Consider the following 23,919-nt stretch of genomic DNA (forward strand, 5'->3'; position numbering starts at 1 on the left):
TCCAGAAAGCTTTCTCAGCAGCCAGGGAGATTTTAGGCTCACTCTCCTAAGAAAAGTGCTATCTTTTCCTCAAAAGGAGTTATCTATCACCCTCCTTTTCTATATAACTAGCCTCCAATAATACTTTTAATGTTCTTAAAAGATTTAAGAAAAATTGGTATTCCCTTGACTGTCAATATTCCTAATGCAACAAAAACTGAGAGCAGCCCATGTCCAGAAATCTGCGCAGCTCCCTTAACACATTAATGTTCCATGCCAGCAGTATGTATTCATGTCATCTGGGTGCCATCATCCACACTAACCCACACTTTGTGGTACTATGGTAAGAGCATCAAATTTGGAGTCAGAAAACCTGAATTCTGGAAAGCTAGCCTCATGCAGATGGATAATAATCCAATGATCTATTTTTTTATCTACAAAAGTACGAGAATAGCTATAGCTACTCTTGCCGGGCGTGGTGGCTCACGCCTATAATCCCAGCACTTTGGGAGTCCAAGGCGGGTAGATCACAAGGTCAGGAGTTCGAGACCAGCCTGGCCAATATAGCGAAACCCCATCTCTACTAAAAATACAAAAATTAGCTGGGCGTGGTAGCAGGCGCCTGTAATCCCAGCTACTCAGGAGGCTGAGGCAGGAGAATCGCTTGAACCTGGGAGGCGGAGGTTGCAGTGAATCGAGATCACGCCACTGCACTCCAGTCTGGGCAACAGAGTGAGTATCCATCTCAAAAAAAAAAAAAAAAACAAAAAAAAAGAATATCTACCCTCCCAGGATTATTATTACAAGTAAACACATTTATTTAGAATTTACTAAGTACTAGATTCCATACTATGTACTGTGAATAATCTCATTTAATTAAGCAAGATGATCTATATCAAAGTTAAGTGCTATAGTCATTAACAATTATTACTACACCATTCAAAAGGGATTGTAATTCACAAAACTATAGGAAACTTAAATTTTGAGCTGACAGTCTGGTAAACTGGTAAAAGGAATTTTTATTTCTTTTGGGGGAGGACATCCAACCAAGTTGTCCGGGTTTATAAAAACTACAGTATTGGCAGGTATCCAGACCAAAAAGCCAATCTTTTATGCTTTCATCAGACCCCAAAATGTTCTTATATAAATCCGGTCTCCTCTTATTCCCCCTCCCCACAAATAACCATGTCATTAATTCTTTTCAGTGTCACAATGGGAAATACTCGAAGGATATTACTTTGAATTTAAGAACTTAAAAGCAAATTTTCTTCATGACAAATGGTTGTAAATCCAGCAATCTTCTTTCTCTCGGTTTAAGAAAGTAAGACAAACAGGTAGCATAACAAACTGGATTTACTAAAAACTTAAGAATAAATTTTCTTCATGATTCAGAGGTACAAAATCAGCACTTTACTTTTTCTAAGAGTTAAGAAATTTAAAAAATTAAGAAATTCAACAAGACAACTCTCAATATGTAATAAACTTGGCAGTAATGCATTTCACGGCCTGAAATTCTTGAATCTCTATGTCCCAAGGAAGACAGAGCCCTTCATACCTCTCCTGGTGCAAACGCATTGAGCCAGAATAGTTAAGAGAATGCACCTTCTCCAGAAATATTAGATGCTGAATGTCAGGGTCTGGCTGCAAAGCAGGCAGAAAAAGTTCATTTTTATGCTTTTTAAACTAGATCTTGTCTTCATTACAACCTCACAGCCAGAGCCAACAGAATCAGTCCTCCAGGGGGCAGGTAGGCAGGAGAGGGAACCAGGTTAGGGTGGACATTTCATATTGTCACTCTTTCATTTAAAAGAAAAAAATATATATGAATATGAACATCTAGAAGTCTGAAAGGAGAAAGTTACAGAACAACAGTGTGCAGCCTAAACTCAACAATGTCTATGACCTTGGACAAGTTATTTGCCTCTATCTTCTCACCTCTAAAACTTCACAGGTATGTTATAAAGACCAGACAAAATATCATATAGAAAGCTCTTACTGGTACATGGTAAACACTCAACAAAATCTTTTTTCCCCACTAACCGTAACAAGAAAGAAGAAACTTTATGGAATGATTGGAATGCAGGGTATAGTCTTCAAAAATGGTAAGCATTTCGGCCGGGCGCGGTGGCTCATGCCTGTAATCCCAGCACTTTGGGAGGCCAAGACGGGCAGATCACGAGGTCAGAAGATTGAGACCATCCTAGCTAACACCGTGAAACCCCGTCTCCACTAAAAATACAAAAAATTAGCCGGGCGTGGTGGCGGGTGCCTGTGGTTCCAGCTACTTGGGAGGCTGAGGCAGGAGAATGGTGTGAACCTGGGAGGCAGAGCTTGCACTGAGCCGAGATCGTGCCACTGCACTCCAGCCTGGGCGAAAGAGCGAGACTCTGTCTCAAAAAAAAAAAAAAAAAAAAAAAAGTAAGCATTTCTAGGCCAGGTGCAGTGGCTCACACCTGTGATCCCAGCATTTTGGGAGGCCGGGGCAGACCAATCACTTTAGCTCATGAGTTCAAGACCAGTTTGGGCAACATGGTGAAACCCTGTGTCTACAAAAAAATAAAAATAAAAATAAAAAAAATAAGGTAAGCATTTCTATTGATGAAATGGAAGAGTAGGGCATTTGAGGCAAAATGCAGAACATAAACGTGAAACCCAGGGATGGGTTTTATAAAGAGCTGTAGGCCTGCCTACTAGGTTTGATTGGAATATGTTAGAGTAAGAAGTGGAGTGGAGTCATTTTAGGGAGAATCTCTGAAGGCCAAGCTAGAGTCTAGAATTTCACTTACACAATGGGCACAAGCAACTGTTTCTGAGGGGGAAAGTTGCATGATGAGTGTTCTCTCATGAGGAGTTAAGCTGCCTGATGTCAAGTGGAGAGATGGTTATCATGAACCTGCACCTCTGTTATTACACAGTTCTCTAAATATGGGAGGTTGGGTTTTGTTGTATTTCAACATTCCTCTTTAATAGAGAAAAAAATACACTTCATACAATACATGAACTGATTCTGAGGAATGTGATAACTTAATTTTGCAGGTGAAAATCTGAAAAAGAGAAAGAGGAAGGGGGGTGTGTGTGTGTGTTGGTGGTGAATGCTAAAGCCATGAGAGGCTGAAGGGCTTGTCTTCTTATGCCAGGAGCCTTCGTGTGATAAAGCCATCGCTCTCGTATCTCAATGAGGTTTTTTTTTTTTTTTAAACACACTTATTTACTGACCCATAAATCTCTACAAACTATAAATCTCTATAAACTATAAATTTATGACCATCCTTTTTATTTTAAACTGTATGTAACTTTATTTACATATAAATAACTATATATTTATTTTAAACTATACATTTGTATCTCTATAAATTTATAAACTATAAATCTCTACAAACTATTTTACCTAAATAGACCAGACTCATTTTAATATCATATTCTCCTTAGCTAGAACTCCAAATCTCATTCTGTGGTACACCTCCTGAAATTTTTAGGACCCAGTGTGGAAAGTAACTTGAAACCAGCCAAAATGCAGAAACAACTCCAGAAAAATCATAGCACTATCAGGCACAGACAATACATAAATAAATTCATATCAGAGGCATTGAAAACTCAATCAGGACTGGCAAGGTAGCTCACACCTGTAATCCCAACAATTTGGGAAGTGAAGGCGGGAGGATCATTTGAGGCCAGGAGTTCAACCCAGCCTGAGCAACATGATGAGACTCTGTCTCTACAAAAAATTTAAAAATTAGCCAGAAATGGTATAGTCCCAGCTACTTGGGAGGCTGAGGCGGGAGGACAGCTTGAGCCAGGACTTCAAGGCTGCGGTGAGTCGTGATTCTGCCACTGCACTCTAGCCTGGGCAACAGAGGGAGACACTGTCTCTTAAAACAAAAACAAAAAATCCAATACAGTTTCAGAGGAGCATTTTGCCAATATTTAGAGATTATGTGCTAGGAAAGATTATACCGAGAAAAGTAAAAAAGGCACCCTTGCAGGAATGTACAAAATTAAATCAGCAGATAGAAATTATATGTTATCAAAAATATGTGATAATCTGAACTACAAATACCAAACAAAATACAAAACCAGGAATGGGAATTAAAGAAAGGTTTTGTGTGTGTGTGTTTTATCAAAATTCTCCTAGGGTTGTTTAAAATGCAATCGGTCCATTTGTTCTGAAGGATGCTGACAAATGTGTAATTCTCCTGAAGTCCACCATACTTGAAAGTTAATTCACCCTTTCTCAATTCCTCAGCATGGGTGGTTTTCTGTTACAGAAATACCAACACTAAACTTGTGCAACTCCTAAACCACAATATTTAAAAATAAGAAAGTTACTGGAGCTAAATTAGGAGACAAGGGTCACACTAAAAAAAATTAATTTTAAAGCTACCACACAAAACACGAAGTTTACCCCTTTCAAAGGGATTTCCTTGAGAAAAAGCGTATGAGATAAAATATCAGGGGCACATGGCGATTTTTTTTTTTTTTTTTTTTTTTTTTTTTTTTTTTTTTTGAGACAGAGTCTCGCTCTGTCGCCCAGGCTGGAGTGCAGTGGCGCAATCTCGGCTCACTGCAAGCTCCGCCTCCCGGGTTCACGCCATTCTCCTGCCTCAGCCTCCCGAGTAGCTAGGACTACAGGCGCCCGCCACTGCGCCCGGCTAATTTTTTTTCTATTTTTAGTAGAGACGGAGTTTCACCATGGTCTCGATCTCCTGACCTTGTGATCCGCCCGCCTCAGCCTCCCAAAGTGCTGGGATTACAGGCGTGAGCCACCGCGCCCGGCCCGGCGATTTTTTTAAATTTAAACTTTACGTGGTCCAGAGAGGACAGTTAAGATTTCCTGTGTGTAGGCTCCACCCTTCTCCCGCGAGCAGTTTTACAACCTTCCTCAGCCCTTTCAGAATAACAGCCTTTTGTTATGGGTGGGCCTAGGGGTGCGCTCCTCCCTCATACCTTCTTCTATTTTCTCCTAGTTTTGCATTTTTTCTGAGACTACCAGGCGTGGGCTGGCGGGGGAGTGGTGCTGGTTTTCGGCTGACGATCCGGGTGGGTGCTTTCCCCCTAGGCGGGATGACACAATGAAGCAGGGAGTCCGGGCCAGGGGAAGAGGAGGAGCACGCAGTGAATCTCCGACAAACCCACAGGCCCCTCACACAGACCTAGATAATGAACGCCCCCGCATCCCAACTTCTCTATTCACTACTTGCAAGCGCCCCCAGCCTAAGTTTTGAAAAAAGCAAATTTGACTGCCGAAGAGTTCAAAGAGAAATGAACCGAAGAGACAGAGCCGTTCCCCAGAGCGAAGGGAGCTTCCTCTGAGCTAACTGCCAGAGGAATGCGGCACAGCCCAGCAAATGTTTAAAATCACGTCCTGTTCTGCCTCTTGTTTTCCAGAAAAGTGTCATTACTGTCAACTATTTCACAAGACAAATAAACCAATGAATGAAATATATCCTCCCCCCTCTTCCCAATGAAAACATTGTAGGGCTGAGCGGCTTCCTTCCTTCCTCCTCCTCACAGGAACCACATTTGCAGCACTGAGAAGAGTTAAAATAAGAAACACACAGTCCTCGAATACTACTTTTTTACAGTGCGAGAGCCATTCCCAGCCTACTACTGACTCCAAGGGCTTCCAAACGGAAGGAGTTCTGCTTTCAGTTAGCAACCTTTTCTCACGTACAAGCTCTGAGACACTGCTGGCCAGGGCCTGCTGGCTGGGCAGGGACAGCTGAGGGCTGCAGGGGCCGCAGGGAAAACAAACAGCACACTGGTGCACACGCAGGCTCCTGCTCTCCCTAAAAATATGTTCAGTAAAATATTGGACTCATTCAATTATTTAAGCCTTAAACAGACTCCAAGAAACCTGTAATTGATCCAACTAATCCAACCCATAGCACTGAAATGACAGTAACTGGCTTTCATTAGAAATTACAAAGCCCACTAAATGGGAAGCGTCTTCCCAACACATCAGAAAAATTAAAATTAAGCTTCTGAATAAAAAACTAATTTACCGAAGGCTTAGGAACAAAAAGACCACTCCCTCCTCCCCTCTGCTATTGTTCTACAGGACTGGGTCTGAGCAGTGCACTTTACACCTTTAAAGCTTCCCAGAGGTAAGAGGCTGGGGGCTGGGAGCCAGTGGCGACCCGGAATCAAATACCTGCATACTAATAAGTCTGTAAGTACTGATCTACTAGGATGTAAAGTTAGCTAAAAGTAAAGAAAACGTGTGTGCAGCAGATATTTGACAACCTAGAAAGCCGAAAGGGTGCTGGACAGAGAGGGACTCCAAATGGTGGCTCTTCTGGAGAGAAGTATGAGCAACTGCCTTCCCTAAGTCGTGAATGGGGTACCCGCAGCCAACCACAGGGTCTGGGGCCGAGCTGTGAAGCCGCCCGTCTTCATTAGGGTCACGTACCATATGGCGCAAATAGAGCCTCCAAGAACCCCCGTTGGCACGGCCCCAGGACAGGCCCGGCCTTTGGGAGGGGGCTTACCTTGCAGCTGCTTGAATCTGCCTTCCAGCTGGTTGTAGTTGTAAGGCACCTGCCCCGTGTACGCCGGCGACAGTGGCCCGGAGATGCTAGACGTCCTCTGCAATTCCATTATGCCCAGCGTAACGCCCGGGCGGACTGCGCCCTGGAAATCCCGCTCCAGACCCCTCCCACTCCCATCCAACACGCAGCAGCCTCCGCAGCGCTCGGATCCTTAGGCGAACCCCATTCCGGTCTGCAAGTCCAGCAGGGTGATCTGATAGGAAGTTCGCTGCAGAAGAGTCCACCTTAGCCCGGCGAGGAGTTACCACACAGGCATCTAATTTCTTGGTGCTTTCCCTCCTTCCGTGGCCCTTGCCTGGAAGCTCGAAATAAATTACTGAGAAGGAGGAAGAAGCAGAGAGGAGGCGCAGGTTCTACTAAAGAATTCTTAAATATGGCCAATCCTAAGCATGCCACGGTTGCCGAGCCCGGGAGCTCGCGGGCGCAGCGCGCACACCTCCTCCCGGCTGCCCGCGGCGGCCGCCGGTTTGTAATTTTATCAGGAGCCACTCGCCGTGTGCTCGGCGGTGATGTCACCTGATTAGCATAACAGCATTGTAGGAGAAACGCAGGCTGTACCACGAGGAGGGGGGCGGGGGAGCCTGGCCGACCCGGGGCCCCCTGCCGGTCCTGCACTGGCCGTGGTCGCCCCAGCCGCCCGGCAGCCGCCCGGCAGCCGCCGACTCCGGGCCGGGCCCTGGACTCGCCGCCGGTCCGAGCCTTGGTGGTGCCTTCCCACACAGAGCTGCTGGAATTACAATCTTTTGTTGAGCCTCATGTAACGGAAAAGTCTCCGATTACTATCACTTGAAAAGGCGAGCGTGCCCGCCGGACGGCCGGGAGAGTGAGGAGCCCCGAGGGTCCCAGGCCCGCGCGGTTCATTCACTCTCCAGCGTCTGCGGAGGTAACGCAGCCCGCACCTGGGCGCGCGCGACGGCCCCAGTGCGCTGGCGCCAACCACGCGGCGGCGGTCCGGCGCGCCACCGGGAAGAAGTCAGACAAAGTCACTCTCAGGGCGCAGTGCAGGGCCACAGACAGGGGAGGTGTAGGTTCGGGCTCAGTGAAGAATCTCGACTGACTTACGCGGCCATCAGGGGATATTAAGGCGGTGGTTTCCTGGAATAACACGGGCCTATGATAGGAATTCGACGCAAGGAAGATTTATGGGAACACCGATTTGCAAGGCATTGTGGGAAAAAGGTACACAGGTAAACACGGCCGAGATCCCTGACCTGGAGTTCTTTATGATCCGGTGGGGAGATGAGGGAACCGAAACTACCCTCAAATTCCTACTCTGATTTGTAAAACAAGGCCTTTAAATTTGTGGTCCTCCAAAAATTTAAATCTCTCCTTCCCAGCTGCTTCTCCCACCAATCTCAACCAAAAATGAAATCTTCTACATAGAAAAGAGAATAATCAAAATGTATTCTTGGAAAATCATTTGACTCTAGTTCTCCCCCCTCTCTCCACCCTCCTGTCCCCGCTTTTTCCTCACTACCTAAACAGGCACACAACAAATTACACTTTTGGCATTTCCAGTTTGGAGCCCTGCAGCAATACTCACTGAAGAAGGTAATTTCATTCCTCAGGGATTCCAATCTGCAGTAAAGAGGTGGGCCCCCACCCCAGGTTCACCTCAGTCCCCAGGGCACTTGTAATTGATGTAACTGCATCCTGTCCAGGCTTAGAGTTAAAACAAACCCAGAGCCTACCTAACTGTTCAATACTGAACAACCCCCAACTCTTTCCAGCCACATAACTAGGTTTTTAATACTTCCACATGTCAGCCTTTGGCTTTGGAAAGCCAGGCCCAACCTGGAGGAGAAGACAACATTTCTTATCATCTAAGATGTAGAACATATTTTAAAGCCCCTAAGTGCTGCCAATTCACAATGCTGATGGGAGGCTAGGCAGGGCATTACAAAACATTTGGTCTTGGAAAAAGCACTTGACTAGGATTCCCAAGACCTAAGTTTCTAGTCCTGGCCAAGCCTCTTCATTACCCTGTGACCTTAGAAGAAACCCTGGATTCTTTCTAAACCTCAGCTGTCAGACTGAGTAATAATTAATGCCCACCTCCACAGGGTCACTGAGGAGATGATGTGGAAATGTTCTAAAAATTATCATACTTTCAAAATTAAAGAGTATATTCTTAAAAATGCACCCCTCCTTGCATCCCCCACCCACCCACACACACACACACACACACACACACACACACCCATCAAGACTACAAAAGAAGTTAAATTGGGAACCGTCTCAATGAAGATCTTTTTAACAAGCCCTTCTTCACAACTAAGTATACTGGTGAAATGGTAAGTCTCTAAGTGTCCAGCTTTGGCCCTGAAAATGAGATTACAAAGTGCTTTGCCAAATTATAACGTTTTATTTTTAATCTTTGGGCCACTTAATGAAGAAAGGGAGTTACCACTCATTATCTCCCTTTCAGCTCCCTCTAGTATGGGGTAGTACATGAAATACTTTTTAATTAACCAGGTTGCACATAATATGATGGCAGTGGAGCTGGGACGAGTGCAGCCACACTCAATCCTACAAAGTCAACACTGAATGAACCAGGCAGAGTGAACACATGCAAGTATTAGAAAGGTTTGGACACTGGGGAAGGGTTTAATAACCCCACATTTAATAACCCCATAGGGATCAGAGGTAAGAAATGGAAATCCATTTGGTGTGTTGGGACCAGGGAAGAATAGGACAGATCCCTGATGGCCCATATGACCACCTCCAGTTCAGCAGTGGGGAGGAGGTAAAGGAAGGCCAGACGTATTCATTCTTTATTTCTTCAGTGTTTACTGCTCTGTATTTACAGTATTTAATGTATGCAAGGCACACTGCCAGGTGTTTTAGAGGATTCAAAAATGACCAGGAGTGTTGCTAGCCAAAGGAAATGGGACAAATGTGCAAACAGTAAAGTACCAAAAGAATACAGTAAGGGCCAGGGGAGGGCAGTTGTAAGAATTCAGAGGACAAGAAGGACACATCTGCCTTCTGGAGGAAGGCAGGTGGGAAGAACTCTAGGAGGGACTGGCATTTTGATCAGACCTTGAAACACATCAACAGGCTGGAACAAGGGAGAAGCCTCCTCTCAAGCAGCACAGTAAAAGCATGGACGCCCAGGAAACAGCACCAGCAAGTGCTGCAGTTTGGCTGGAGGATAAGGAACCGTCAGGCTGGGAGGAAAGCCCCAAAAAGCAAGTTAGAACTAAGATTGGTCTAGAGCCACTGGAGACTTTTGAGCCAAGGGAGTAGAGGGTGTGGGCTGGACTCTAGAGATGATTAATCTGGAAGTGGTATGTAAGAATAGGCAGAAAGGAGAGGAAATGAAGGCAGCAAGGTCAACGGGGTGGTTAGTGCAATAGTCCAGGTCAAAGGAGCAATCAAATGAAAAAGAATGGGCTGACGTAAAAGTTAATCCAAAGGACTTTGGTAACTAACTGTATGTGGGAGGATCAAAGGAAAGGGACAAAGAAGACTCTCGGGGTTTCAGAGCTGGCTAGAGGGATGCAGGGGACAATTGCACATTTCCTTCTAGACAGGTGGAATCTGAGTTACCTGCAATACCACTGGGTGACATGTTTGGAGCAGTCAGGGATGTGGAACTAGAGCTCAAAACTGAAGATACAGTCCTGAGTGCAGAGGTGGGAGCTGAGATAGTTGTGGGGTTAAATCTAGGAAAGGAGGTAAGAGGCAAGGGGCTAAGCATGGAGCCCTGGGGGAGGCTTGGGTCTGGGAGGAAGAAGAAAAACCAGTGGAGATGCCAGGGAGTTACAGAATGAAAATCTAAGGAGAGAGACTCAAAGAGGAAAGAGGGTAGATGGTCTTGAGTGCTGCAAAACAAACTAAAAAATAAAACTTAGAGAAGAGGCATTCAGTGTGCCAATTAGTCGGTCAATTGGGTTAATAAAAGCAAAGGCTAGGTTACAGGGAGTTAGAAAATGAGAAGAGAGGAGGAGGAAGAGGAAGAAGCTATGAAGATGAGACTAGTGAATGAGGCTTATCAGACTCAGGGGAAGATGTTCCAAGGCAGGGCCGAACTGAGCATGTCCTCTGTGCACAGGTTTCAGCCCTAAGTTGGCACAGGTAGGAAAAGGTCAGTGGGAAAATGGCTCAAAGGTATGGATGGAACAAATCAAGTGCTGTGGTCTGACTCAAGTCCAGAGTCAGGGACTCAGGCTTACCCTAATTTCTGAGTGCCAAGGAGCTATGTAATCTTGAGCATGTTTCTCATGTTCCCTGGGCCTCTCGATCTTTGTCCACAAACAAAACAGTTTGGAATCTATGGTCACAAAAAATTCCTTCTGGAATTTTTAGTATTAAATGTATTAGTGATTTGGGTTCACCTTTAGGTCCCAGTTCTAACTGCAGTCCCAGTTATCATCAATCTCCACATAAACTGAAAGGCCATATTAACCAGAACCATCATACTTGGTAGCTTACAGAATGCTTCCATATACATTTTCTCAAGTGACTAACCCTGTGAGGCAGGTGTGGTCTTCAGTTTGCAGCCAAGGTTGAGGTTCACAGAAATACAGTGTCTTGCCCAGGGCCCCAGCTGCTGAGTGGCACAGCCAACACATGGACCCCAGATCCACCAAGTCAGCGTGCTCCCCATCTCCCCACCTCTGCTGTTTCTCCTATATGCTCAGAGTATATCCAGCTTACTATGGGTTCCTAAGCTTTTCTGAAAAATCACATAAGTGGCATCACGATTAACCTTAAACCTAAGCAGGCCTCTACACGAACCTCTACAACATTTAGTTTTGAGTCAGGATTAGGCACATGCTCTGCTAGTTCACACAGAGCTTGCTGCTTGCAGGGTTCTGTGGTTCTGAGTGGGCTTTATTAGGTCTTGTTTGGTTTTGTTCCTCTTCTCATACTTGGTGGACCTGTACACTAAGATTCTGTATGACTTAGCATGTGGCAAGGTAAGATTAAGCCTCTGTTTGTTCTAAGAGGCTTTACACAGTCTTGAGGGGAAAGATGGATGCTTTTCCTGCATTACAGCAAGCTTGAGTGGGTGAAACTTTAGATGTTCATTCCCTGAACATCCAGACACTATCAAGACTCAGTATGTCTGGGAGAGGATGTCCAGAATGTCAAAATGTGATGGGATTTGTTCACATTCAACCTTGGGATTTGAAAAACCAATCCAAGAGCTGGGAAAGAAGTGATGGGAACAGGGAGGGACAGAAAACAACAAAGTTTCACACAGGATGTGTTTTGCCAAATTCTCTGCCGCTTTCTACTGCCATCTCCACAACTGTCTTTCATTCTTCATCGGTGTCAAGTCCGTTGGGATTGGGTGACCACAGCCAGTTAATTACTCCTGAGCATTTCTTTATAGGAAACCAAAACAATGCTAAAATAATCCTCTTCCATTAGCATGGCCAGATAGAAAAGCGGCTCCAAACCATGCCACTGCATTTATGCTGCACTAGGCACTGGTTTATATTACGTTTCTGTCTCATCTCTCTAATTCTCTTTCTGTCGTACCTCTCTGGCCCACCCACTCCCTTCCTAGGAACCTCTTGCCCACCTCTCCCACTCTTGAATCCTTAACTGAGATCATTCTTTTCTTTCCACTAACGCCCAAAAAGCCTCCCACTCACTGACTACTAGTTGCCACCTTCTTTTCTCCCTAAAACCTGCCCTTAAAAACCTAGCCCTGTTTCAATGGAAATTTCCCCACTTACCAGAAAACTCAACCAACTAACCAAGCATACCACTATGAAATCCAGCAAAAAACAAAAGACAGAAGAAATTATATGAAATCTCCTTTTCCCCGCAAAAGAACAATTTTCAAAAGCCCTACTGGCATAGCATATTTGACAATGGTATTTCTATGCCATTGCTACCCGCCTGCCACCTCTTTAGAACGTCTCCTTTTTCCCCAATGGCACCTCCCACTCAAGGCCCATGGCCTGGGCAGCTGGAAGCAGTCAGGAGCACTTCCCCTTCCCTCACAACTCACACTATTCTTAGAAAACCATGGGTGAGACCACTTCTCAACTTAGAGTACCGCCCATGTGAGCATCTGAATCAGGGCTTGGACATGTGAAGCTACAGGAGAAAAGGTAGTTAAAAGCAGACCTGGGGCCGGGCATGGTGGCTCACGCCTGTAATCCCAGCACTTTGGGAGGCTGAGGCGGGCAGATCACGAGGTCAGGAGTTGGAGACCATCCTGACCAACATGGTGAAACCCAGTCTCTACTGAAAATACAAAAATTAGCTGGGTGTGGTGGCGTGTGCCTGTAATCCCAGCTACTTAGGAGGCTGAGGCAGGAGAATCGCTTGAACCAGGGAGGTTGAGGTTGCACTGAGCCGAGATCGCGCCACTGCACTCCAGCCTGGGTGACAGAGCGAAACTCCGTCTCCAAAAAAAAAAAGCAGACCTGGGACCTACAAAGCTGGCTCTGCCACATTTTAATCTTGGTTCTCTATGCCTGAAAAGTTGGGATGCCAATAATGGGACCAACCTCATAGAGCTGTTTTATAAATTAAGGGAGATAAATGTCTACAAAGATACTATTATAGTACCATCTTCATGGCTACGATTGCTAGGCTTTAAACTCCTTGTAGGATAAATTTCAAAAATTAATTCTGTCCCACTTTTGGCCATCTCTTACTTCACCAAGGAAGCTATCAGCCGCACAATGTTGCAGGTTTCATGTGGAATCACAGACCTTAGGCTGGGAACCACCCCTCTGGATTTTTGGAGAGGGGTGTTTCTCAGTGGCAGGACCAGTCCTCCCTCTGGGATATACTGACACACTCCATTCCCTTCTCTTTAACTCAGCCCATCATGCACTGGGAAAGGCATACTCAGAATCACATTTTATAGCAGTGACACTTCAGAGATAACCAGAACACAATACTTACTATGAAACAAGTTACAGAAGTCCTATATTTTAGAAAAGCCAATGTTTATTTGAGGTGGGACTATCAGATTTGAAACTTCAGGACTCAAAATAACTAGAAAAAAAATTAGAGAGAGGACGAAAGGTATTTTTCTATCCATAGCAATTACTATCTCTGTTCCGTGAAGGATATGGATGGTTCTTTATCCCTCTCTTTACACCTGTCCCCTATTTCCCCCCACACCCATAAAACCATCTAAGTATGCAGCCGAATCTGAAATACCAGGGCAAAGCTGGTTTCCATTTATATCCTTTCCGTTTCTTGCCTAACTGGTCATATCAGACCTGAATACAAAACACCTGAGATCACTGCTGAGCAGGAGAAAAATGGCAAGTTACACTGGAGACAAGCACCCAAGGTCCTGGGGAAGGAATGTAGTTTATTGAATCTTCTACCCCAGCCAAACCTTTCTGCATTCTTATCGTGTCTGTTATCTACACATGCAAAGCTTCCCTGCACAGACAAAAGAATGCCCTGGTCCAGAGGCCCCGGCTTTGGCAAACAGGTGTTGCTATGCCTGTGAATGTAACAGTAGCCAGAGCCAGGGCTGGGCTCCTCTGCTGCAGGTAGAGTGGTTTAAAGGAAAATAACATCTAAGGAATGCAGTTGGGGCCAGGCCTGCTCTAGCCCAGAGTTCTTCGTTCTGCTTTTCACCTCCAACATCGAAGGAAACAGTTGACACACACACAGGTGTTCACAGCCATCAAGCCAGAGTTTTACGACAGTGATATGGGGCAGTCAGAAGATACTGTTCCCTGGGTAGCAGAGCTCATGGGAAAGAAATGGGTAAGGAATAAAGACAAATCTATTCTTTGTGAAAACAGGACTCTGGGCCCTGCCCTCAAGTATATTCACACCCATATTACCTTTTCCAGGAGCTGTGAAGAGAAAATGTGAAAAGGGCAGGTAAGACAGGCACCTGGAGAGGGAAGGAGAAAAGAGAAAGGTGGGGGGCATGCAAATCTCATCATCAAGACATACTCCTCCTCTACAGAGAACCAAAGTCAACTCATCCGATACGTTCTCAGCCCCAACCATGGGCACAGGCTATTGGAGGGACTCATGACATGGTGAGAAGTGATTTCGTCTCTGCAGGGACTTTTAACCTAGCTGAGGAAATCAGACACACTAGGACACACACATACACAAACACAAGGGTGTAATACATAACAAATAACAGGTTAGTGACAGTACCAGCTATTGATAGTTACAGTAAGTACCATTCTAAATTAAGCAACAACTACATTTCTCTACTTGGCTGAGAAAATATCAGAGCAGAGCAGGATTTCTTCCACACACACACTCTGTTCCTATTCCATCTTACCTGTGCAATTTTAATGTTGCTTCTAACCAAATCCCTGCTGACGTGTGCCATTCTAACATGAGAGTGTAGGTAGTGTAACTGGGGGTGTGAGGTGTGTTTCTTGCTCTTTGAAAAACAGGTCCCGATTACCCAGTTGCAGGGATATGGAACAACGTGTGCAGCCCTGGCGTGTTAAAATGTGAAATATTTTAAGGGTGCAGTCATTTCTTCCTCCTCAGCACCTGAGCTTCTGCTGATCTCTCACTGAGATAGCACAGCCTCCCTGCATAAGACTTTGCTGGGCAGCCATTGCTGGGCACAGGCCCTGAATAATTCATGGACAACTCAGCCACTTAGGAGCGCCAAGGCCCGCCAGCTGCCTAGTAAGTAGGAGGCAGGCTCCAGACTTACTGTAAAATAATTAAATACTATAGCTACCTCTGAGACCTTTACAGACACCATACAACACCTTTCCCTCTTTTCTTTATCTCCCCATTTTAAACCAGGTAATTTCTGGCAGGATCAAACTACACCTGACTTTTACTGTAAGGAAGATAAGTCCCAAGGGGTGGGGAGAAAGTGATGTCCTCAAACAAGTGCATGACCAGGATGGCATTCCTATGCTCAGGCTACTGAAATGGCACAGGCAAAGACCAGATACTGTGCCTGACACAAGACAGATGCTCAATAAATGTCTGTCCCCATCTCTTCCTCCTAACTGTCCCCTCTGCTCCAACCAAACTGATCAGTGCCCCACCTGTCTTGGGCTTTCCATGCCTCTGCTCTTGGCACTCCCCTCACCTCTTCGTCCCAAGTCCACTCATCCTTGAAGCCCAGCTCAAAGCCTTCCCTCCTCTAGGAAGGCTTCCCAGATTACTCAGCTGGGATGATGGCTCCTTCCTAGAAACACTACACCAGCAATGTCAGCCTCCCTCATCCAGTACATATCATACACTCTATGAGAGCATTGCTTATCTCTTCTTATGTACCAGTCTTATCTGCTTAATTAAAATAATGGAAAGTGCACCAGACACAGACTCAAGAGAAGTGAAGAGCACACTCCATTCTCAGCTTTTAACACTGACTGGCTATGTGACCATGAGCCGTTCACTTGGCTTTTTCAACGTTTCCCCTAAAACCAAAGGATCAGAAATAGAAAATCTCTAAAAACTGGTATATACATACAACAGAATCTTACTTAAAAGCAAAGAAATCCTGTCATATGCTGCAGCATGGAGGACATAATGCTCTTGGAAAATATTATACGCTGTTTTAGGACAGATACAAGTCTTTTTTTTTTTTTCTTTTTTTGAGACAGTTTCACACTTATTGCCCAGGCTAGAGTGCAACGGCACGATCTTGGCTCACCGCAGCCTCTGCCTCCAGGGTTCAAACGATTCTCCTGCTTCAGCTTTCCGAGTAGCTGGGATTACAGGAACATGCCACCATGCCCGGCTAATTTTTGTATTTTTATTACAGACAGGGTTTCACCATGTTGGCCAGGCTTCTGACCTCAAGTGATCCACCCTTCTCAGCCTCCCAAAGTGCTGGGATTACAGGCGTGCGCTGCCGCGCCTGGCCAAATGCAAGTCTTACAGAACCTTCATCCCATACCCCCAGCCCAGTTCTTTAAGGAACAGTTCAAAATGATTTAGCCATTTCTAAACCTGAACACTGATGAAACTCTGTGAGGGAGATAGCACCATATGGTAAATCACAGAGCTTAGGTAACACCCCCTCATCCATACCTTAATCCTTCACAGTTAGAAGATGATAGCTAAAAGTCCTAACAAGTGTCAGAAGTTCCTTTTAAAACTTCCTCTATATAAGCCAACTATCTCATTATAGTAAGAAAAATGAGAAATGAGGCACAGAGCCGTATGCCCAGAGTTACAAAGCAAGCTACTGGCATGCTGGTGATGAGAAAGCAGGCCTTCTGAATTTCTGCTGCCATTTCTAGAGCAAATCTGAAGGTAGAGAAAGCTAAGGACAAAGGAAATACCATGCATTTCTCATGCCAGTCAATGAAGTGGGCCCAGGGTTTGTGATCAGGGAAAACTCACTGCCTTCCAGCATCCAACACAAAGGTGGAGCCAAAAGGCCTGTCCTGAGTGCTAGATGAGTGATATCTTTTTATGTTCTCTGATGTCCAACTTGCACCAGCTCAGAGAGAATGACAGCCCAGGATATGGTACAAGCACAGCTTCCATCTCATCCTTCCAGCCCAGTGTAGAACCATACACAAAACTGGCCTCAGCAAATTTTGTTGTTTAAAAATCCTTTTTCTCAGTTTTATACATTGACCTTTCCTTTATTATTCTTATGGTGTCCTAAGGGAACAGCCTACTCAGGAGGCATTTTAAAAAAATACCTGACAAATGGATTTATTCATCACAACTAGAATTTTAATGACAGGTGAAGAATGAAGAGAAAGAAGAGAAAGACTAAGCTCTTTTCTAATACCTGCCAAGCTCACCTGTAACTCTCTCTCCACTCACCTCTTTTCATTACTATTTTTATTACCAACACCTTAATCACCATTATCCTTTTAACTACCATTTACCAAGAAAAACACAACTTGAGACCATGTTGGTGCCTTTTTCCCATTATACCATATTTTGATAACATTCTAAAAGCTTCAGTAAAGGATGTAGAGAAATTGGAACCCTTGTACGCTGTTGGTAGGAATGTAAATGGTGCAGCTGCTGTGGGAAATAGTATGGAGGTTCTGCAAAAAATTAAAAATATAACTACCATATGGTCCAGCCATCCCCCTTCTGGATATATATCCAAAAGAATTGAAAGCAGGATCTCAAAGAGACACTTGCATTCCTATGTTCATTGCAGTATCATTCACAATAGCAAGAGGTGAAAGCAACTCCAGTGTCCATCAGTGGATGAATGGATAAACACAATGTGGTATACACCTAGAATATTACTTAAAAAGAAGAAAATTTCTGTCATATGCTACAACATGGACGAAGCTTGAGGACATCATGTTAAATGAAATAAGCCAGTTGGAAAAAAAAAACAAATACTCATAATTCCACTTACATGAAGTATCTAGAGTTAAACTCATGGAAAGGGAAAGTAGACTGGTGGTTGCCAGGAGCTGGGGGAAGGCAAACGTGTTTATTGTTTAATGGTTGTAGAGTTTCAGTTTTTCAAAATGAAAAGGGTCTAGAGATCTGATTGCGCAACAATGTGAACATAGTTAACTCTACTGAAGTTACATTTAAAAATGGTTAACATGGTAAACCTTATGTTATGTGTATGTTTTTTTTTAACCACAATTAAAAATGAATTTTAAAAACATACTTCAGTAAAGACAAGGAATGCACCACTGGGCAGGGGAAGAAACAGCAGCTCTAAAGCCACATGATCCCCACCTATGACGTTGAAGCTCAAACCAAACATTCTCAAATGCTGACAACCAACACATTGATCTCTCCAAGTCCTATCTTCCACCCTTAGGAAAAAAGATATTTACTCAGAATCCTGCCAACTCTCATTTTTACAACAAAAGGCCTCATTAATTAGTTACTGCCTCCCAGCCTCACATTTGTGTGCAGTGGAGTTTATCAGAGTTTATCCATTTCCCACAGAGTTGTCACTACAGTCAGACCTCATGATCTCGACAAACCCAACCTTCATGAAATTGTTCAAAAACTTTATTTTTCAGTCAGCATCTTTGAGATTGAGTCCTCAAAACACAGGGGAAATAAATTGGTAGTTTAGAAATAGTAGGAACGCATCATATTTAAGCAGGCAGGTACACATTTATACAACTTAGGAGTGTGTGTATGCACATATACAGGAGAATGCCTATATGTAAACAGATCACTTTAACAGATACCAGACAAGTTCTTCTTACTCCGAAGGTTTTGTGATACCCCCATCATCAACTATCCTGAAACACTTAGACTTGCCCAGCCAGCTAAAGAATACTGATATCCTGTCAATGTGGGTACATACATAGTTTGCTGTTACAAATAATTTTCTCATAATTAGGGCTTAGGAAGCAACCAACCAAGGTTCTTACTGATCAAAAAATTGTCCTTGTAGTTGGCCTATTAGAGATCATGGAAGGGCAAACGGCAAAAATCATTACACAGGAAAGAGGTCTGTAATTTGTAGTGATTATAATCAAAGTTACACTAGTTCTTGTTAATAACACTCTACAAAAGCCTGCATTTCTGACTTATCAAACATAAAACATTATCAAAAATTAACATGAGACTAGGTCTTGAGTCAGAGTCACGGGGCATTATTTCCTGGAGAAGGACAAAGGTTGCTATAATCCCTGTACCAATACATACTCTGTGTCATACTGTGTACACAGAAACCACCAGGAAAAGACGCCAAAACTTACCTTGGTAACAACGGCCCGTTAGCGTGCTAACTCCTTAAGAGCATATACATAATCTTAGAGGTCTGAGGGCCCTCAGAATCCATCCAGCTCACCCCCTTGTTTTTCAGATAAGGACACTGAGACAGAGAGGCTGGATGGAGTTCTCTAAAGTCGAGCTAGAAAAGCCCAGTGGACTCCCAGAGCTCCTGATTGCAGTAACAGTACTGACAGTGCCCCCTACCCACCACCATCTGAATCCATTTTTGTACATGCGATCAAAAAGCTTTGTTATCTAAAAATAGTTTTGCTAGATTTTAATGTTCATCTGCCAGCTTTTTCTAATGGTAGGTTAGCGATAGAATAGTAGGCATGTTAAATAAAGCACTCAGCTAGTATCTATCACTTAGTGGGGTCTCTGCTTATTTAACTTCATCCTTCCTTAAATAAAAGTTTACTCCTTTTCTTTCTTTCTTTTTTTTTTTGAGACGGGGTCTCACTCTGTTGCCTAGGCTGCAATGCAGTGGCATGATCTCGGCTCACTGCAAGCTCCACCTCCTGGGTTCACGCCATCCTGCCTCGGCCTCCCAAGTAGCTGGGACTACAGGTGCCCACCACCACGCCCAGCTAATTTTTTGTGTTTTTAGTAGAGACGGGGTTTCACCATGTTAGCCAGGATGGTCTCGATCTTCTGACATCGTGATCTGCCCACCTCGGCCTCCCAAAATGCTGGGATTACAGGCGTAAGCCACCAAGCCCGGCCAAGTTTACTCCTTTTCATATATACCCAGTAATGGAATTGCTGGGTCAAACGGTATTTCTAGTTCTAGATCCTTGAGATATCACCACACTGTTTTCCACAATGGTTGAATTAATTTATATTCCCACCAACAGGGTACAGGGCATATACCCAAAGTATTATAAATCATTCTACTATAAAGACACATGAACACGTATGTTTATTGTGGCACTGTTCACAATAACAAAGACTTGGAACCAACCCAAATGCCCATCAATGAGAGACTGGATAAAGAAAATGTGGCTCATATACACCATGGAATACTATGCAGCCATAAAAAACGGTGAGTTCATGTCCTTTGCAGGGACATGGATGAAGCTGGAAAACATCATTCTAAGCAAACTATCACAAGGACAGAAAACCAAACACCACATGTTCTCACTCATAGGTGGGACTTGAACAATGAGAACACTTGGACACAGGGCGGGGAACATCACACTCTGGGGTCTTTCGGGGAGTGGGCGGCTGGTGGAGGGACAGTATTAGGAGAAATACCTAATGTAAATGATGAGTTGATGGGTGCAGCAAACCAACATGGCATGTGTATACATATGTAACAAACCTGCACGTTGTGCACATGTACCCTAGAACTTAAAGTATAATAAAAAATAAAAATAAAAAAAATGAAAGTTTACTCCTTTTCAAAAACTTTGTTCAAGTTTGTTTGTATAGCCTACCAAAAATCCTAGATAAAATGTATCTAGGATACATTTTATATCTCTGTATCTTAACATTCATATTGCCATATCTTTTTGGTGTAGTATTTAGTACAAATAAATGTTTGACATTTTTAATAGGTCACTTAGGCCTCCTGTTTTAAATTGGTCATGTGGATCTCTTGTGCTTGACAGTCAGAAACAAACAGACAAAAATGACCCTGTAAACGTATCTGATTCTCAACTCTAAACCTTTTTGTTAAATTTAGGCAAGGTCTGGCTCTTCGGGGAAAGGTTTAGTAAGTTCAGTCACCACTCTGATGTCACAAATGAGACACTTGAGGTATCTCAAAGTCTTACTCACAATTTTCTAATATGGAATAATTGTAGGGAGAGGTACAAGTTTTCCCCCCATTAATTAAAGGGTATTCAGAGCCCTACAAATACTCACATGAAGGAAGGCAATTTCCAAGAAGGTTGGAAAAGGCAGGTCAAAGATAGGCATCAGAAGCTTTCAATTACTGCCCTGGAACCCAGAAGACTCTGATTTATATTACCACTAGAGCAAGCTGGGGTAAACAACAACCTGATTCAGAAAATCTCAGACTGAAATCTGTAACATGGGAGATAATGCTTTCCAAAGACTTCTATTAGTATTATAGTAATGTTCTATAATGCTCTCCAAGATGAAAGTGATACACACATTTTAAGTATTATAAATAATCCTCCTGGAAATTTAGTAGTATTCCTTCTTCATTATCCCTTTATACCAAACTACAGCTGTCTCAACAAGAGGAACAGAGCACTAAAGCTAACTAACCCCCATGAAGGACCAACCCTCTTCCGGTAAGAGCCAGACTGTCTGACTTGGATTTTTCTACACTGACCACGTCTCTCTCCCTCCAAAGAACATGCATCTGCCAATCCCATCTGCCTCTCCCTCTAACCTCAGTCATTTGTTTTTGGGGTGGGAGGGGCGACCAATTTATCAAAAGTTTAAAATATTTTTATTGTATTTTTCCATTAAATCATTCTCTCAATAAATGTTTAGGATTACGCAGGATCATTTTAATGTGCACTGAGTGTGAATCTGAAACAGGAAAGTACAGTGAGAGAAGATACAAATGCAAAGACCATATTAATTTTTTAAATTAAGAAAAAAAGTCTTTTTCAGTGTTTTTCCTGCTTCCCAGGAGAAGGACTGAGAGTCACAAATGCCCTCTAAACTTCATAGCAAACAAAACCACAGGTCCCCAGTGTCGTCAGGCCATCAGAACATGTGCCCTTTGAATGTTCCTGACTCCTCCTTGGCTTCTCCTCATCTTCCCTTGCATGAATGCAGTATTTCTCAATATGGAAGGCCTCTTTGCAGGGAGGAAACAGGAGCCCTCCCTTCAAAAGATTTATTTCCGTAATAAAATGTTATAATTAACACTTCACGTGCACGTTCACTGTGTGCACACACCGAGCTAGGCATCTTCCACATTAAGTTCCCACAACAATCCCATAAGGTGGATATTATCCTCATCCTAAAAGAGTCACTTGCCCACCATCACATAGCTAGTAGGCGACAGAGCAGGGACCTCATGTGGGACCCCAGGCCTCTGAAGCCATCCTTCCTTCCTTCCTCAGCATCACCCCCGAGATTGACAGTCCTGGATAACTGAATCCAAACCCAGGAACACCCAGGTGCTCCAGCCGTGGGAGGACCTCCAAAGTGTATTCAGACAGGCAGACCGAGAGAGCCTCAGGGCCTGTACAGTTTCCAAAGGCTGGACAGGATACGGACAAATATGAGCTAAGAAAAACATAATCCTAAAAACTAAAGGCCACATGATAAAGGGGGGAAACATTCTAAGCAGTGGCCTGCCTTGCAGATTTGTGACCAAAATACCTCACGACCCTCATCTATCCCAAGCATCCAACATCCAGAGGCTTCATAGAACCCAAACCAAATTCCTCTTCCTTCCTCTTCCCTTTCCCATCCCCTTGGAGAGCATGTCCTAGGGAGTCTAATTCAACAGTTGAAAAGGCCCTGCTTTCTCAAGCCCTCAGCCACAATCTCAGCTTCAGGGCCTTGTTTCTTCCCTGGAAGAACACAACAGTCCCCTAAAATGGTGTTCCTCCCTCCAACTCCCCTCCTCCCTGTGCCTTCCTTCGCAGTGTCCCCAGAGGGATCCTTCTGAGACAAATTCCGCATCAGTGGTTCTCAGGGGCAGTCACAAGGGCCTTGAGCCTAGGGGAGGGTCCTCTGCCGCTTCTAGCGTAACTCCAAGTTGGTAGTTTTACATATTGAGATTAACAAACAGTTTTCTATTTGAAAATAAAAATTCTCCTGAGCTAGATTCTGGAAACCACTGGCCTACAGGATAAAGGCTAAACTCTTTGGCACCACGGCCCTCCTTGTCCACTCCTATAGTCCTACCTTGAGCTCCTTCTGCAGCTCTTCCCGTGGCTCCTCGACACAGTCAGGCATGTTCAGGCCATTCATGGCACCACTTGCTTGGCCTGAAATCCCTTTTGTCTACTGACATCAACTCTCCTCGGGGAAAACTGAAAATCTTTTCTGCTGACCACAGACTTCTTTTCACTTAATCACCTAACTATTTCTACCACTGATCACAGCGCCTGGCACATAGTAAGTACTCAAATATTTCACTCATTCATTCACTAATAAATGAATGAAACAAAATCAGTAAGCACTCATTCTAATAAAGCTTAAAAATAAAGAGAGCACTTAGGTGTACTTTGAAATGTACCTAACTACCACAGGGTATTCCAACACCATGTAATAAAATTGAATTAACAGATCAATACTAGCATTTTAAAAAATGGAATAGAATAGAAAGTATCAGAGCATCTCATGTGGTGCATGTAAACACTACTTCGTGAAATTTAAATGTGTGTGGATACACACAAATACACTCGTAAACATACATTTATGTGTATGTATATTCTCAAATATACACACATTTATGTGTGTACTATGTTGCCATATAAAATATATTTCTTACTGATAGGGTTGAAAATTGTTTCTTTCAAAATCACAAGTCAGTTATAGGTTACATCTCCATGAGTACTCTGAAGTCATCCATTCAGTTTTTAAAAACATAGAAACATCATCACCCATCATAAAATTCAGTTCGGACAATAATTGTGTTGTGTGTGTCAATTAAAATGGCTCCCCGAATGTGAGGGAGTTAAAAAGAAAATCCACATGTGGGCATGCCTGAAGATTACGACTGATTAAATGAATGCACAAAGAAAGCTGCACGGGAACACCTGTTAATTCAGTGTGAGGGGTTTTAGGTTTCGCATTGGTATCAAGTGCATCCTCCAGCCTCGCCTCTCCGCCATCCTGTATTTCT

The 23,919-nt window shown here is 43.8% G+C and overlaps 1 protein-coding gene across 12 annotated transcripts in view; it reads right to left on the reverse strand.

The window, feature by feature from the left end:
• Positions 1–23,919, reverse strand: part of SPTBN1 (spectrin beta, non-erythrocytic 1) — a 214,887-nt gene that overhangs the window by 105,211 nt on the left and 85,757 nt on the right. For 3 of the 12 annotated variants that reach the window (XR_012422381.1, XM_005575875.5, XM_005575876.5), the window contains exon 1: positions 6,468–6,996. The exons of the other annotated variants lie outside the window; for them this stretch is intronic. Coding sequence is in view for 2 of the 3 variants with exons in the window: in XM_005575875.5 (XP_005575932.1) it covers positions 6,468–6,576 (109 nt within the window). In the remaining variant the exon portion in view is untranslated. Of the gene's footprint in view, positions 1–6,467; positions 6,997–23,919 lie in introns of those variants that run through there. 12 annotated transcript variants of the gene reach the window in all.

The sequence above is a fragment of the Macaca fascicularis genome, chromosome 13 (genome assembly GCF_037993035.2).
Source record: "Macaca fascicularis isolate 582-1 chromosome 13, T2T-MFA8v1.1".
NCBI lineage: Eukaryota > Metazoa > Chordata > Mammalia > Primates > Cercopithecidae > Macaca > Macaca fascicularis.